Genomic DNA, 16,548 nt, shown 5'->3' with positions numbered 1-16,548 from the left:
TAAGCACTGCTACCATATGTCAGCTACATCTTCAGATGCCTAGATACTGCTACCATACATTAGGTTCATCCTCAGATTCCTTGGTACTGCTACCATTTGCCAGGTGCATACTCGGATGCCCAGGTACTACTACCATAATGCAGCCATATGTCAGGTGCCTAGGTACTGCTACCATATGTCAGGTACTGCTACCTTACGTCAGGTGCATCCTCAGATGCCTAGTTACTGCTACCATAAGGAAGCAATATGTCAGGTGCCTAGGTACTGCTACCATATGTCAGGTACTGCTACCATATGTCAGGTGCATCATCAGATGCTTAGGTACTGCTACCATAAGGCAGCCATATGTCAGGTGCCTAGGAACTGCTGACATATGTCAGTTACATCCTCAAATGCCTAGGTACTACTGCCGTATGCCAGGTGCATTCTTAGATGCCTAGGTAGTGCCACCATAAGGTAACCAGATGTCTGGTGCATCCTCCAATGCCTAGGTACTACTGCCGTATGCCAGGTGCATCCTCAGATGGGTACTGTTACCATAAGGCGGCCATATGTCTGGTGCCTACGTCCTGCTACCATGTGTCAGGTCCTGATACCATACGTCAGGTGCATCCTCAGATGCCTAGGTACTGCAACCATAAGACAACCAGATGTCAGGTACATTCTCAGATACCTAGGTACTACTGGCACATGCCAGGTGCATCCTCAGGTGCCTAGGTACTGCTACCATATGTCAGGTGAATCCTCCAAATCCTAGGTACTGCTACCATGAGGCAGCCATACATCAGGTGTCTAGGTACTGTTACCATATGTCAGGTGCATCCCCAGATGCCTATGTACTGCTACCATAAGGCAGCCATATGTCAGGTGTATGCTTAGCTGGCTAAGCACTGCTACCATATGTCAGCTACATCTTCAGATGCCTAGATACTGCTACCATACATTAGGTTCATCCTCAGATTCCTTGGTACTGCTACCATTTGCCAGGTGCATACTCGGATGCCCAGGTACTACTACCATAATGCAGCCATATGTCAGGTGCCTAGGTACTGCTACCATATGTCAGGTACTGCTACCTTACGTCAGGTGCATCCTCAGATGCCTAGTTACTGCTACCATAATGCAGCCATATGTCAGGTGCATAGGTATTGCTACCCTGTGTCAGGTGCATCCTCAGATGTCTAGGTACTTACTGCTACCATAAGGCAACCGAATGTGAGGTGCATCCTCAGATGCCTAGGTACCACGGCTGTATGCCAGGTGCATCCTCAGATGCCTAGGTACTATTCCTGTACGGCAGATGCATCCTCAGATGCCTAGGTACTGCTACCATATGTCAGGTGAATACCCAGAATCCTAGGCACTGCTACCAAGAGGCAGTCATACATCAGGTGTCTAGGTACTGTTACCATATGTCAGGTGCATCCCCAGAATCCTAGGCACTGCTACCATAAGGTAGCCATATGTCAGTTGCCCAGGTACTGCTACCATAAGGCAGGAGCATCCTCAGATGCCTAGGTACTGCTACCATATGTCAGGTGAAATCGCAGAGTCTTACATACTGCTACCATACGTCAGGTCCATCCTCAGATACCTAGATACCGCTACCACAGGCCAGGTGCATCCTCAGATGCCTAGGTACTGCTACCATGAGGAAGCAATATGTCAGGTGTCTAGGTCCTGCTACCATGTGTCAGCTACTGATACCATACGTCAGGTGCACCCTCAGATGCCTAGGTACTGCAACCATAAGACAACCAGATGGCAGGTACATTCTCAGATACCTAGGTACTACTGGCACATGCCAGGTGCATCCTCAGGTGACTAGGTACTGCTACCAAATGTCAGGTGAATCCTCTGAATCCTAGGTACTGCTACCATGAGGCAGCCATACATCAGGTGTCGAGGTACTGTTACCATATGTCAGGTGCATCCTCAGATGCCTATGCACTGCTACCATAAGGCAGCCATATGTCAGGTGTATACTCAGCTGGCTAAGCACTGCTACCATATGTCAGCTACATCTTCAGATGCCTAGATACTGCTACCATACATTAGGTTAATCCTCAGATTCCTTGGTACTGCTACCATTTGCCAGGTGCATACTCGGATGCCCAGGTACTACTACCATAATGCAGCCATATGTCGGGTGCCTAGGTACTGCTACCATATGTCAGGTACTGCTACCTTACATCAGGTGCATCCTCAGATGCCTAGGTACTGCTACCATAATGCAGCCATATGTCAGGTGCATAGGTACTGCTACCCTATGTCAGGTGCATCCTCAGATGTCTAGGTACTTACTGCTACCATAAGGCAACCGAATGTGAGGTGCATCCTCAGATGCCTAGGTACCACTGCTGTATGCCAGGTGCATCCTCAGATTCCTAGGTACTGTTCCTGTATGGCAGATGCATCCTCAGATGCCTAGGTACTGCTACCATATGTCAGGTGAATACCCAGAATCCTAGGCACTGCTACCATGAGGCAGTCATACATCGGGTTTCTAGGTACTGTTACCATATGTCAGGTGCATCCCCAGAATCCTAGGCACTGCTACCATAAGGCAGCCATATGTCAGGTGTATATTCACATGTCTAGGTACTTACTGCTACCATAAGGCAACCGAATGTCAGGTGCATCCTCAGATGCCTAGGTACCACTGTTGTATGCCAGGTGCATCCTCAGATGCCTAGGTACTATTCCTGTATGGCAGATGCATCCTCAGTTGCCTAGGTACCGCTACCATATGTCAGGTGAATACCCAGAATCCTAGGCACTGCTACCATGAGGCAGTCATACATCAGGTGTCTAGGTACTGTTACCATATGTCAGGTGCATCCCCAGAATCCTAGGCACTGCTACCATAAGGCAGTCATATGTCAGTTGCCCAGGTACTGCTACCATAAGGCGGAGGCATCATCAGATGCCTAGGTACTGTTACCATATGCCAGGTGAAATCGCAGAGTCTTACATACTGCTACCATACGTCAGGTCCATCCTCAGATGCCTAGATACCACTACCATATGCCAGGTGCATCCTCAGATGCCTAGGTACTGCTACCATGAGGAAGCAATATGTCAGGTGCCTAGGTATTGCTACCATATGTCAGGTACTGCTACCATATGTCAGGTGCATCCTCAGATGCCTAGGTACTGCTACCATAAGGCAGCCATATGTCAGGTGCTAGGTACTGCTGACATATGCCAGGTGCATCCTCAAATGCCTAGGTACTACTGCCATATGCCAGATGCATGCTTAGATGCCTAGGTACTGCCACCATAAGGCAACCAGACATCTGGTGTATCCTCAGATACCTAGGTACTACTGCCATATGCCAGGTGCATCCTCAGATGCCTAGGTACTGCTACCATAAGGCAGCTGTGTCAGGTACTGCTACCATACGCCAGGTGCATCCTCAGATGCCTAGGCACTGCTACCATAAGGCAGCCATATGTCAGGTGCCTAGGTACTGCTACCATACATCAGGTGCATCCTCCAAATCCTAGGTACTGCTACCATGAGGCAGTCATACATCAGGTGTCTAGGTACTGTTACCATATGTCAGGTGCCTAGGTACTGCTACCATATGTCAGGTGAATCCTCCAAATCCTAGGTACTGCTACCATGAGGCAGCCATACATCAGGTGTCTAGGTACTGTTACCATATGTCAGGTGCATCCCCAGATGCCTATGTACTGCTACCATAAGGCAGCCATATGTCAGGTGTATGCTTAGCTGGCTAAGCACTGCTACCATATGTCAGCTACATCTTCAGATGCCTAGATACTGCTACCATACATTAGGTTCATCCTCAGATTCCTTGGTACTGCTACCATTTGCCAGGTGCATACTCGGATGCCCAGGTACTACTACCATAATGCAGCCATATGTCAGGTGCCTAGGTACTGCTACCATATGTCAGGTACTGCTACCTTACGTCAGGTGCATCCTCAGATGCCTAGTTACTGCTACCATAATGCAGCCATATGTCAGGTGCATAGGTATTGCTACCCTGTGTCAGGTGCATCCTCAGATGTCTAGGTACTTACTGCTACCATAAGGCAACCGAATGTGAGGTGCATCCTCAGATGCCTAGGTACCACTGCTGTATGCCAGGTGCATCCTCAGATGCCTAGGTACTATTCCTGTACGGCAGATGCATCCTCAGATGCCTAGGTACTGCTACCATATGTCAGGTGAATACCCAGAATCCTAGGCACTGCTACCAAGAGGCAGTCATACATCAGGTGTCTAGGTACTGTTACCATATGTCAGGTGCATCCCCAGAATCCTAGGCACTGCTACCATAAGGTAGCCATATGTCAGTTGCCCAGGTACTGCTACCATAAGGCGGGAGCATCCTCAGATGCCTAGGTACTGCTACCATATGTCAGGTGAAATCGCAGAGTCTTACATACTGCTACCATACGTCAGGTCCATCCTCAGATACCTAGATACCGCTACCACAGGCCAGGTGCATCCTCAGATGCCTAGGTACTGCTACCATGAGGAAGCAATATGTCAGGTGTCTAGGTCCTGCTACCATGTGTCAGCTACTGATACCATACGTCAGGTGCACCCTCAGATGCCTAGGTACTGCAACCATAAGGCAACCAGATGGCAGGTACATTCTCAGATACCTAGGTACTACTGGCACATGCCAGGTGCATCCTCAGGTGACTAGGTACTGCTACCAAATGTCAGGTGAATCCTCTGAATCCTAGGTACTGCTACCATGAGGCAGCCATACATCAGGTGTCGAGGTACTGTTACCATATGTCAGGTGCATCCTCAGATGCCTATGTACTGCTACCATAAGGCAGCCATATGTCAGGTGTATACTCAGCTGGCTAAGCACTGCTACCATATGTCAGCTACACCTTCAGATGCCTAGATACTGCTACCATACATTAGGTTAAACCTCAGATTCCTTGGTACTGCTACCATTTGCCAGGTGCATATTCGGATGCCCAGGTACTACTACCATAATGCAGCCATATGTCGGGTGCCTAGGTACTGCTACCATATGTCAGGTACTGCTACCTTACAGCAGGTGCATCCTCAGATGCCTAGGTATTGCTACCATAATGCAGCCATATGTCAGGTGCATAGGTACTGCTACCCTATGTCAGGTGCATCCTCAGATGTCTAGGTACTTACTGCTACCATAAGGCAACCGAATGTGAGGTGCATCCTCAGATGCCTAGGTACCACCGCTGTATGCCAGGTGCATCCTCAGATTCCTAGGTACTATTCCTGTATGGCAGATGCATCCTCAGATGCCTAGGTACTGCTACCATATGTCAGGTGAATACCCAGAATCCTAGGCACTGCTACCATGAGGCAGTCATACATCAGGTGTCTAGGTACTGTTACCATATGTCAGGTGCATCCCCAGAATCCTAGGCACTGCTACCATAAGGCAGCCATATGTCAGGTGTATACTCAGATGTCTAGGTACTTACTGCTACCATAAGGCAACCGAATGTCAGGTGCATCCTCAGATGCCTAGGTACCACTGCTGTATGCCAGGTGCATCCTCAGATGCCTAGGTACTATTCCTATATGGCAGATGCATCCTCAGTTGCCTAGGTATTGCTACCATATGTCAGGTGAATACCCAGAATCTTAGGCACTGCTACCATGAGGCAGTCATACATCAGGTGTCTAGGTACTGTTATCATATGTCAGGTGCATCCCCAGAATCCTAGGCACTGCTACCATAAGGCAGCCATATGTCAGTTGCCCAGGTACTGCTACCATAAGGCGGGAGCTTCCTCAGATGCCTAGGTATTGCTACCATATGTCAGGTGAAATCGCAGAGTCTTACATACTGCTACCATACGTCAGGTCCATCCTCAGATGCCTATATACCGCTATCATATGACAGGTGCATCCTCAGATGCCTAGGTACTGCTACCATGAGGAAGCAATATGTCAGGTGCCTAGGTACTGCTACCATATGTCAGGTACTGCTACCATACGTCAGGTGCATCTTCAGATGCCTAGGTACTGCTACCATAAGGCAGCCATATGTCAGGTGCTAGGTACTGCTGACATATGCCAGGTGCATCCTCAAATGCCTAGGTACTACTGCCATATGCCAGATGCATGCTTAGATGCCTAGGTACTGCCACCATAAGGCAACCAGACATCTGGTGCATCCTCAGATGCCTAGATACTACTGCCATATGCCAGGTGCATCCTCAGATGCCTAGGCACTGCTACCATAAGGCAGCCATATGTCAGGTGCCTAGGTACTGCTACCATACACCAGGTGCATCCTCAGATGCCTAGGTACTAGTACCATAAGACAGCCAGATGCCAGGTACATCCTCAGATGCCTAGGTACTTATGCCACATGTCAGGTGCATCCTCAGGTGGCTAGGTCCTGCTACCATATGTTAGGTATATCCTCAGCTGCCTAGGCACTGCTACCATATGTCAGCTACATCTTCAGATGCCTAGGTTCTGCTACCATACATTAGGTTCATCCTGAGATTCCAGTTACTGCTACCATTTGCCAGGTGCATCCTCAGATGTCCAGGTACTACTACCATAATGCAGCCATATGCCAAGTGCCTAGGTACTGCTACTATATGTCATGTACTGCTACCATACGTCAGGTGCATCCTCAGATGCCTAGGTACTGCTACCATAATGCAGCCATATGTCAGGTGCATAGGTACTGCTACCACATGTCAGGTGCATCCTCAGATGTCTAGTTACTTACTGCTACCATAAGGCAACTGGATGTCAGGTGCATCCTCAGATGCCTAGGTACTACTGCTGTATGCCAGGTGCATCCTCAGATGCCTAGGTACTGTTACCATATGTCAGGTGCATTCCCAGATGCCTATGTACTGCTACCATAAGGCAGCCATATGTCAGGTGTATACTCAGATGCCTAGGCACTGCTACCATATTTCAGGTACATCTTCAGATGCCTAGCTACTGCTTCCTTACGTCAGGTTCACCCTCAGATGCCTAGGTCCTGCTACCATATGCCAGGTGCATCCTCAGATGGCTAGGTATTGCTGCCACGAAGTAGCCATACGCCAGGCAGTTCCCACGATGCCTAGGTACGGCTACCATACATCAGGTTCATTCTTGGATGCCTAGGTCATATGCCTATGTACTGCTACCATATGTCAGGAGCGTCCTCAGATGTCTAGGTACTTACTGCTACCATAAGGCAACCAGATGTCAGGTGCATCATCAGATGACTAGGTGCCACTGCTGTATGCCAGGTTTATCCTCAGATGCCTAGGTACTGCTACCATGTCAGGTGAATCCCCAGAATCCTAGGCACTGCTACCATGAGGCAGCCATTTGTCAGGAGCCCAGGTACTGCTACCACCACCTCCCCTGCTATCTCTATCCAATCCTGCCACCCCGCCTCCCCTGCTATCTCTATCCATTCCACCTACACCGCCTCCCTTGATATCTCTATTCAATCATGCCACACCGCCTCCCCTGCTATCTCGATCCAGTCCTCCTGCACCGCCTCCCCTACTATCTCTATCCAATCCTGCCACACGGCCTCCCCTGCTATCTCTATCCAATGCTGCCACATGGCCTCCCCTGCTATCTCTATACAATTCTGCCACTCCGCCTCACCTGCTATCTCTATCCAATTCTGCCACACCGCCTCCCATGCTATCTCTATCCGATCCTGCCACACTGCCTCCCCTGCTATCTCTATCCAATTCTGCCACACAGCCTCCCATGCTATCTCTATCCAATTCTGCCACACCACCTCCCCTGCTTTCTCTATCCAATCCTCCTGCACCACCTCCACTGCTATCTCTATCCAATCCTGCCACAATGCCACTCCGCCTCACCTGCTATCTCTATCCAATCCTTCCTCACCGCCTCGCTTGCTATCTCTATCCAATCCTTCCTCACCGCCTCCCCTTCTATCTCTATCCAATCCTTCCACACCTCCTCCCCTGCTATATCTATCCAATTTTGCCACACCGCCACCCCTGCTTTATCTATCCAATCCTCCTGCACCACCTCCCCTGCTATCTGTATCCAATCCTGCCACACCGCCTCCCCTGCTATCTCTATTCAATTCTCCTGCACTACCTCCCCTGTTACCTCTACCCAATCCTTCTGCACCACCTCCCCTGCTATCTCTATCCAATCCTGCCACACCGCCTCCCCTGCTATCTCTATCCAATCCTGCCACACCACCTCCCCTGCTATCTCTATCCAATCCTGCCACACCGCCTCCCCTGCTATCTCTATTCAATTCTCCTGCACTACCTCCCCTGTTACCTCTACCCAATCCTTCTGCACCGCCTCCCCTCCTGATATCTATCCAATCCTGCCACACCGCCTCCCCTGCTTTCTCTATCCAATCCTGCCACACCACCTCCCCTGCTATCTCTATCCAATCCTGCCACACTGCCTCCCCTGCTATCTCTATCCAATCCTGCCACACCGCCTCTCCTGCTTTATCTATCCAATCCTCCTGCACCACCTCCCCTGCTATCTCTATCCAATCCTGCCACACTGCCTCCCCTGCTATCTCTATCGAATCCTACCACACCGCCTCCCGTGCTATCTCTATTCCGTCCTCCTGCACTGCCTCCCCTGCTATCTCTATCCAATGCTGCCACTCCGCCTCACCTGCTATCGCTAACCAATTCTGCCACAGTGCCTCCCCTGCTATCTCTAACCAATTCTGCCACACTGCCTCCCCTGCTATCTCTATCCAATTCTGCCACACTGCCTCCCCTGCTATCTCTATCGAATCCTGCCACACGGCCTCCCCTGCTATCTCTATCCAATCCTGCCACACCGCCTCCCCTGCTATCTCTATCCAATCCTTCCTAACCGCCTCCTCTGCTATCTCTATCCAATCCTTCCTCACCGCCTCCCCTGCTATATCTATCCAATTTTGCCACACCGCCTCCCCTGCTTTATATATCCAATCCTCCTGCACCACCTCCCCTGCTATCTGTATCCAATCCTGCCACACCGCCTCCCCTGCTATCTCTATCCAATCCTGCCACACTGCCTTCCCTGCTATCTCTATCGAATCCTACCACACCGCCTCCCCTGCAATCGCTATCCCGTCCTCCTGCACCGCCTCCCCTGCTATCTCTATCCAATGCTGCCACTCCGCCTCACCTGCTATCTCTATCCAATTCTGCCACACCGCCTCCCCTGCTATCTCTATCCAATTCTGCCACACCGCCTCCCCTGCTATCTCTATCCAATCCTGCCACACCACCTCCCATGCTATCTCTATCCAATCCTGCCACACCGCCTCCCCTGCTATCTATATCCAATCCTTCCACACCGCCTCCCCTGCTATCTCTATTCAAAACTGCCACACCGCCTCCTCCGCTATCTCTATCCAATTCTGCCACACCGCCTCCCATGCTATCTCTATACGATCATGCCACACTGCCTCCCCTGCTATCTCTATCGAATCCTGCCACACTGCCTCCCCTGCTATCTCTATCCAATTCTGCCACACAGCCTCCCATGCTATCTCTATCCAATTCTGCCACACCACCTCCCCTGCTTTCTCTATCCAATCCTCCTGCACCACCTCCGCTGCTATCTCTATCCAATCCTGCCACAATGCCTCCCCTGCTATCTCTATCCAATTCTGCCACACCGGCTCCCCTGCTATATATATCCACTCCTGCCACACCGCCTCCCCTGCTATCTCTATCCTATCCTGCCACAATGCCTCCCCTGCTATCTCTATCCAATTCTGCCACACCGGCTCCCCTGCTATCTATATCCAATCCTTCCACACCGCCTCCCCTGCTATCTCTATTCAATCCTGCCACACGGCCTCCCCTGCTATCTCTACCCAATCATTCCACACCGCCTCCCCTGCTATCTCTATCCAATCCTTCCACACCGCCTCCCCTGCTATCTCTATCCAAAGCTGCCACAATGCCTCCCCTGCTATCTCTATCCAATTCTGCCACACCGCCTCCCCTGCTATCTCTATCCTATCCTGCCACACTGCCTCCCCTGCTATCTATATCCACTCGTGCCACACCGCCTCCCCTGCTATCTATATCCACTCCTGCCACACCGCCTCCCCTGCTATCTCTATCCAATCCTCCCGCCTCCCCTGCTATCTCTATCCAATCCTGCCACACTGCCTCCCCTGCTATCTCTATCCATTCCTGCCACGCCGCCTCCCCTGCTATCTCTATTCTATCCTCCCGCCTCCCCTGCTATCTCTATCCTATCCTACCACACTGCCACCCCTGCTATCTCTATCCAATTCTGCCAATCCTGTGTAGATAATGTAGGAGGGCAGTAAATCAGGGCAGGGCGCACACAGCGCATTGATATTCATAATACTGTGCAGATCATACATCAAGGCAGGACGCACACAGCGCATGGATACTCACAATACTGTGTAGATCATACATCAGGGCAGGACGCAAACAGCGCATGGATACTCACAATACTGTGTAGATCATACATCAGGGCAGGACGCACACAGCGCATGGATACTCACAATACTCTGTAGATCATACATCAGGGCAGGATGCACACAACACATGGATACTCATAATACTGTGCAGATCATACATCAGGGCAGGACGCACACAGTGCATGGATACTCATAATACCGTGCAGATCATACATCAGAGCAGAATGCACACAGCGCATGGATACTTGCAATACTGTGTAGATCATACATCAGGGCAGGACGCACACAACACATGGATACTCATAATCTAGGACGCACACAACACATGGATACTCATAATACTGTGCAGATCATACATCAGGTAGGACGCACACAACGCATGGATACTCATAATACTGTGCAGTTCATACATCAGGGCAGGACGCACATAGCGCATGGATACTCACAATACTGTGCAGATCATACATCAGGGCAGGACGCACACAACACATGGATACTCACAATACTGTGCAGATCATACATCAGGGCAGGACGCACACAACGCATGGATACTCATAATACTGTGTAGATCATACATCAGGGCAGGACGCACACAGCGCATGGATACTCACAATACTGTGCAGATCATACATCAGGGCAGGACGCACACAACGCATGGATACTCATAATACTGTGTAGATCATACATCAGGGCAGGACGCACACAGCGCATGGATACTCACAATACTCTGTAGATCATACATCAGGGCAGGACGCACACAACGCATGGATACTCATAATACTGTGCAGATCACACATCAGCACAGGACGCACACAGCGCATAGATACTCATAATACTGTGCAGATCATACATCAGGGCAGGACACACATAGCGCATGGATACTCACAATACTGTGCAGATCATACATCAGGGCAGGACGCACACAACACATGGATACTCACAATACTGTGCAGATCATACATCAGGGCAGGACGCACACAACGCATGGATACTCATAATACTGTGTAGATCATACATCAGGGCAGGACGCACACAGCGCATGGATACTCACAATACTCTGTAGATCATACATCAGGGCAGGACGCACACAACGCATGGATACTCATAATACTGTGCAGATCATACATCAGGGCAGGACGCACACAACACATGGATACTCACAATACTGTGCAGATCATACATCAGGGCAGGACGCACACAACACATGGATACTCATAATCTAGGACGCACACAACACATGGATACTCATAATCTAGGACGCACACAACACATGGATACTCATAATACTGTGCAGATCACACATCAGCGCAGGACGCACACAGCGCATAGATACTCATAATACTATGCAGATCATACATCAGGGCAGGACGCACACAGCGCATGGATACTCACAATACTGTGTAGCCCTGAACACACCATTTGCACGTCAGGTAAATGCCACGTCAAATTAAGATTAGGCACCATAAAGCTTTATTGCTAATTTTGCATTTTTGCAAATATTCCGAATGAATAGAAAAAAAACACCAATATTTAGCCTAAGCCTTAAGAATGCACTCTGGCACTCCACAGTCGGCAGCATAATGCGGGCATTGGTCGACTGGTCAAGTAGAGCAATTGGGAGTCCCCCAGGTCAATTTTTATGAAAGAAGCTGTGATTCATGTGTAAGAATTTCAAGCTCTGCTGGGGCTCAAAATTTAATGACTTGTGAATTTCACATGCATTGGATTTTGGGATTTCAAGGCATTCCATATCCCATGTCCAGTTGTAAGTCGCGCAGCATTCTCCAGTGAAAGAAATGTAGTGTCACCTTTGTTGATGCCCGTCCCATTGCCATGTGTGTAATTGTGCAAGGCTGACACATATTGTAGCCAGCCAGTGGGATCCAGGGAGTGGTGTAGTGAATGGTCACCCCTCGGATTGTGTATGTCGTGGGAAGCAGCTGGGGGGTGGGGCTCACATTGACTCCATTGTTGGTGAGAGTGATAATGGGGGCTCCCTAGTTAGACTGCATGTTGCCTTCCTCCATGGATCTGAATGAAGGTCGTGAAGCTTGTGAAGCCAAGGCAAGCAGACTATCTCTCTCGTTATCTTGCCTGGGTTTTCGCTCTGATCACCTACTCTCCTCTCGCGAGAATGTATTTCCTCTCAATCTCTGTCTTGTGCTCTCTCTTTCAGGATCCCCCTTGTGAACCTGTGATGGGTGTCGTGTATCCTGACTCGTGTTTTACGCCATATCTGCCCTCGATGGACTAAACGGCAGTGCACTAGACGCCTCACCAATGCCCAACTCGCCAACAAGGATGCAGGAACACGCTGAGCATTGTCTCAAGATGGCCGCCTTTGAGGCTTCAACCTAGCGTGCATACGTGGTGGACAAGAGCTGGGCCTGTGATTCCTGTTCGGGCGGCAAGCTGTTGTCCACAGCACCAATTGCAGAAACTGAATACTAAATGTGTGGTGCGTCCTACTGTTGTGGAAAAGGAGTCTTGCCAAGCTTCACAACGCCATCAACAAGCATGACGTTGTCTAGAGTATGGGTCATATTGGACAGTGGCAATACTCTGGGAGCACCCGCATTGCTTACCCAGATGCCCATTTACCGCCACACACTGCGGACAGGAAACAGATGCATCGCTTTCCTCCAGTTCCCCGTTGGGTGACTCGGGCCTGGTCCACGCTTCGGGGTCAGAGTGGATGAGACAGACGTGTGTGTTCGTGGGATGTTTGCTGCCTGAAAATGAACTGTTTGGGCCTTGTCTGAGAATGGTGTAGCGGGAGGCTCCCCGGCTTCTGCCCCTCACTCTCATAGGATGATGGCGTTGGTAGCATCATTGATGGTCTTGGTTGTGGTTGGGGTCTTCATGTAAGCGGTGGGGCGGTGGGTCTTCTTTTGAGGTAGACTGGCTCCTCGGTGCATGTGGTCAGCCGTCATATCTCCTCTCCCACTTCCACTCCCCCTTCCACCACTCCCTCCCTTCCTCTCCTTTCAGCGCCATCCCTTCCCCTCCTTGCTGGAGACCTCTCTTCCTCTGTCCGCCTCAGGCTCTCGTCCCCTATTTCCATCCCACTCACTTTTCGCTTTGTTCACTGTCTTCCTGCCTCATGTTCTCTCCCCCACACCTCTCATGAATCTATTTATAAGTAGTTCCTTCCTCACGCTCCCTCTTTCTTCCGACTTTGCTCTCTTGACTTTCTACTTAATCACTTCACCAACCTACCTCTTGTCCGCCTCTTTCTCGCCCGCAGACCTTCCTGCCCATTTGCCAGGCCTCCTCCCTATGTGAGCTGCTGTACGCTGTGCTGTGGGTGGGCACTGTGCCCTCCTGTGTGTGTTCTCGTGGATTCTGCTTCAGGATGAGGGACGCCTGGCGGGCGCTGGTGCCAGCCACGGGAAATGACTGCCATTCATCCCAGTCTTCTCTGGGCAGCCGGTGCACTTCTCTCTTTGTCTACTCACTGCCCCTCTCTTCTCTCTGTGCCCCCTCACTGTCTACCCCCTTCTCCTTCTTTCCTCGTGTTCCCCTACTCTCCCCTCTCCGCCCGTTCCCTCTTTTACTTCCTTTCTTAACGCTCCCCTTCTGTCTCTCCCTCGTTCACTCCCACTGGTCTGGCACTATTCTCGCCTGCCTCTCCCTGGCTCCTTCATCACGCTCCCTACTCACGCCTGCCTCTCCCTGGCTCCTTCCTCAGGCTCCCTACTCTCGCCTTCCTCTCCCTAGCTCCTTCCTCACGCTCCCTACTCTCGCCTGCCTCTCCCTAGCTCCTTCCTCACGCTCCCTACTCTTGCCTGTCTCTCCCTCCCTAGCTCCTTCCTCACGCTCCCTACTCTCGCCTGCCTCTCCCTAGCTCCTTCCTCACGCTCCCTACTCTCGCCTGCCTCTCCCTAGCTTCTTTCCTCACGCCCTAGTCTCGCCTGCCTCTCCCTAGCACCTTCCTCAAACTCCCTACGCTCGCCTCCCACTCCAGCATGTCATTGCTGCTATCCTCCTCTTTTGCTTGCCCTCTCCCTAGCCCTTACCTCGCACTCCCTACTCTTTGCTCCCTTTCGGTGCATTATTGCTGCAATCCTCCTCTTTTGCTTGCCCTCTCCCTAGCTCTTACCTCACACTCCCTACTCTTTGCTCCCTCTCAGTGCATTATTGCTGCTATCCTCCTCTTTTGATTGCCCTCTCTCTAGCCCTTACCTCACACTTCCTACTCTTTGCTCCCTTTCGGTGCATTATTGCTGCTATCCTCCTCTTTTACTTGCCCTCTCCCTAGCCTTTAACTCACACTCCCTACTCTTTGCTCCCCCTCAGTGCATTATTGCTGCTATCCTTCTCTTTTGATTGCCCTCTCCCTAGCCCTTAACTCACACTCCCTACTCTTTGCTCCCTCTCAGTGCATTATTGCTGCTATCCTTCTCTTTTGATTGCCCTCTCCCTAGCCCTTACCTCACACTCCCTACTCTTTGCTCCCTTTCAGTGCATTATTGCTGCTATCCTCCTCTTTTGCTTGCCCTCTCCCTGCCCTTACCTCAAACTCCCTACTCTTTGCTCCCTTTCGGTGCATTATTGCTGCTATCCTCCTCTTTTGATTGCCCTCTCCCTAGCCCTTACCTCACACTTCCTACTCTTTGCTCCCTCTCGGTGCATTATTGCTGCTATCCTCCTCTTTTGATTGCCCTCTCCCTAGCCCTTACCTCACACTCCCTACTCTTTGCTCCCTTTCGGTGCATTATTGCTGCTATCCTCCTCTTTTGCTTGCCCTCTCCCTAGCCCTTACCTCACACTCCCTACTCTTTGCTCCCTCTCAGTGCATTATTACTGCTATCCTTCTCTTTTGATTGCCCTCTCCCTAGCCCTTACCTCACACTCCCTACTCTTTGCTCCCTTTCGGTGCATTATTGCTGCTATCCTCCTCTTTTGCTTGCCCTCTCCGTTCCCTTACCTCACACTCCCTCCTCTCGCCTCCCTCTCCAGTACATCATTGGTAATCTCTGCCTTCTTCCTTGTCCTCTCTCTGCCACCCTCTCTCCTTTCTTTCATTCCCTTCTTTCTCTGACTTCTCCCTCTTCTTTTCTCCCTATCCCACTCTCCTTCTTTCTTGACCCCTCCCCTACCCTTCCTTCACTCCCCTACCCGCCTCTTTCTCCCTCTCTCCCCATCTGTCCCTGCCCCTCCCTTCCTCTCCTCAACACCCCTGCGCACTCGTTTTTTTCTCTCTGTCTGTAGCATCATGGGCTCTGATATATTTTTGTAGAATTCGCCATAAATGTGAAATGAAGTATTTAACATCTTGTGAACTGTGAGATGCAACATTTATACAGTCTGAGGTAATTAAAAAAATGAACGTGGAAAATAAAATCGGAGGTTGTTGATGGTTGGCGCCAGTGTCACTCTCACGTTCTCTGTTCCTTTCACACCACATCTCCTCACTTGCACCAAGAAAGGTTTTGAGAATCTGCCCCCTAAAAGTTTATTTTATATTCTGAGACTTTTAATTCTGAATTTCAGACGGCAAATGCAAAACTGCCTGTCCCAGATAAACTAGGACGGCGGAGTGGCCTATTTCTGTACAGGCTGTGGCCACTCAGTGTCTTGGTAAGGTCACGTCACCGATCAGACTGCATCTCAAAATGAGCCAAGCACCCAAACAAAACCCTGCACGTGATGGGTCGCTCACCAGCCATTTCCCCGGGATTCCCTCTCGGCCTCCAGTCTACAGGAGCACATCAACAATGGACGATGGGGGAGGAATCCGGGAATCCGAGTGCAGCCCTTGGACAAGGGCCAGTGCTGCTGACATCTGGGCTGGCGGCAACCCCTACTTTTCATTATGCACATTTCACAACTAGTGTGCAAGGAGGAGCATGCTCGTCCTTTTTGCAGAGGCTTGCATAGTAGCGTGGCACTTAAGGGTTTAATATTCTTTCAACGTGCGGCACATGTGCTCAGGCCTGTGAATACTACCCAGGTTTCCCAAAGGCAGCCCACAATTCAGGGACTCGAGAGCAAAAGGATTATCGGGGGCCTAGCGTGTCTGGGGTGCCCAGGACAAACGCAGCACAAGGTTGCAGATGCATCCAGCCCTTTCCTCTGCTCATGGTAAGTCCAAGTGCCCAGGGACGTCATTTCACCAAAA

The 16,548-nt window shown here is 50.5% G+C and overlaps 1 protein-coding gene across 4 annotated transcripts in view; it reads left to right on the top strand.

Annotated features, from left to right (window-relative positions):
* PIANP (PILR alpha associated neural protein) overlaps nt 1–15,791 on the top strand; it is a 325,782-nt gene extending 309,991 nt beyond the window's left edge. For all 4 annotated transcript variants that reach the window (XM_069650667.1, XM_069650666.1, XM_069650668.1 and 1 more), the window contains one exon: nt 12,601–15,791. Coding sequence is in view for 1 of the 4 variants with exons in the window: in XM_069650668.1 (XP_069506769.1) it covers nt 12,601–12,622 (22 nt within the window). In the remaining 3 variants the exon portion in view is untranslated. The remainder of the gene's footprint in view (nt 1–12,600) is intronic.
* The last annotated feature ends 757 nt before the right edge of the window (nt 15,792–16,548 follow it).

The sequence above is a fragment of the Ambystoma mexicanum genome, chromosome 3p (genome assembly GCF_040938575.1).
Source record: "Ambystoma mexicanum isolate Mex_15411 chromosome 3p, UKY_AmexF1_1, whole genome shotgun sequence".
Classification (NCBI taxonomy): Eukaryota; Metazoa; Chordata; class Amphibia; order Caudata; family Ambystomatidae; genus Ambystoma; species Ambystoma mexicanum.
This window is presented reverse-complemented; position numbering and strand designations above follow the sequence as displayed.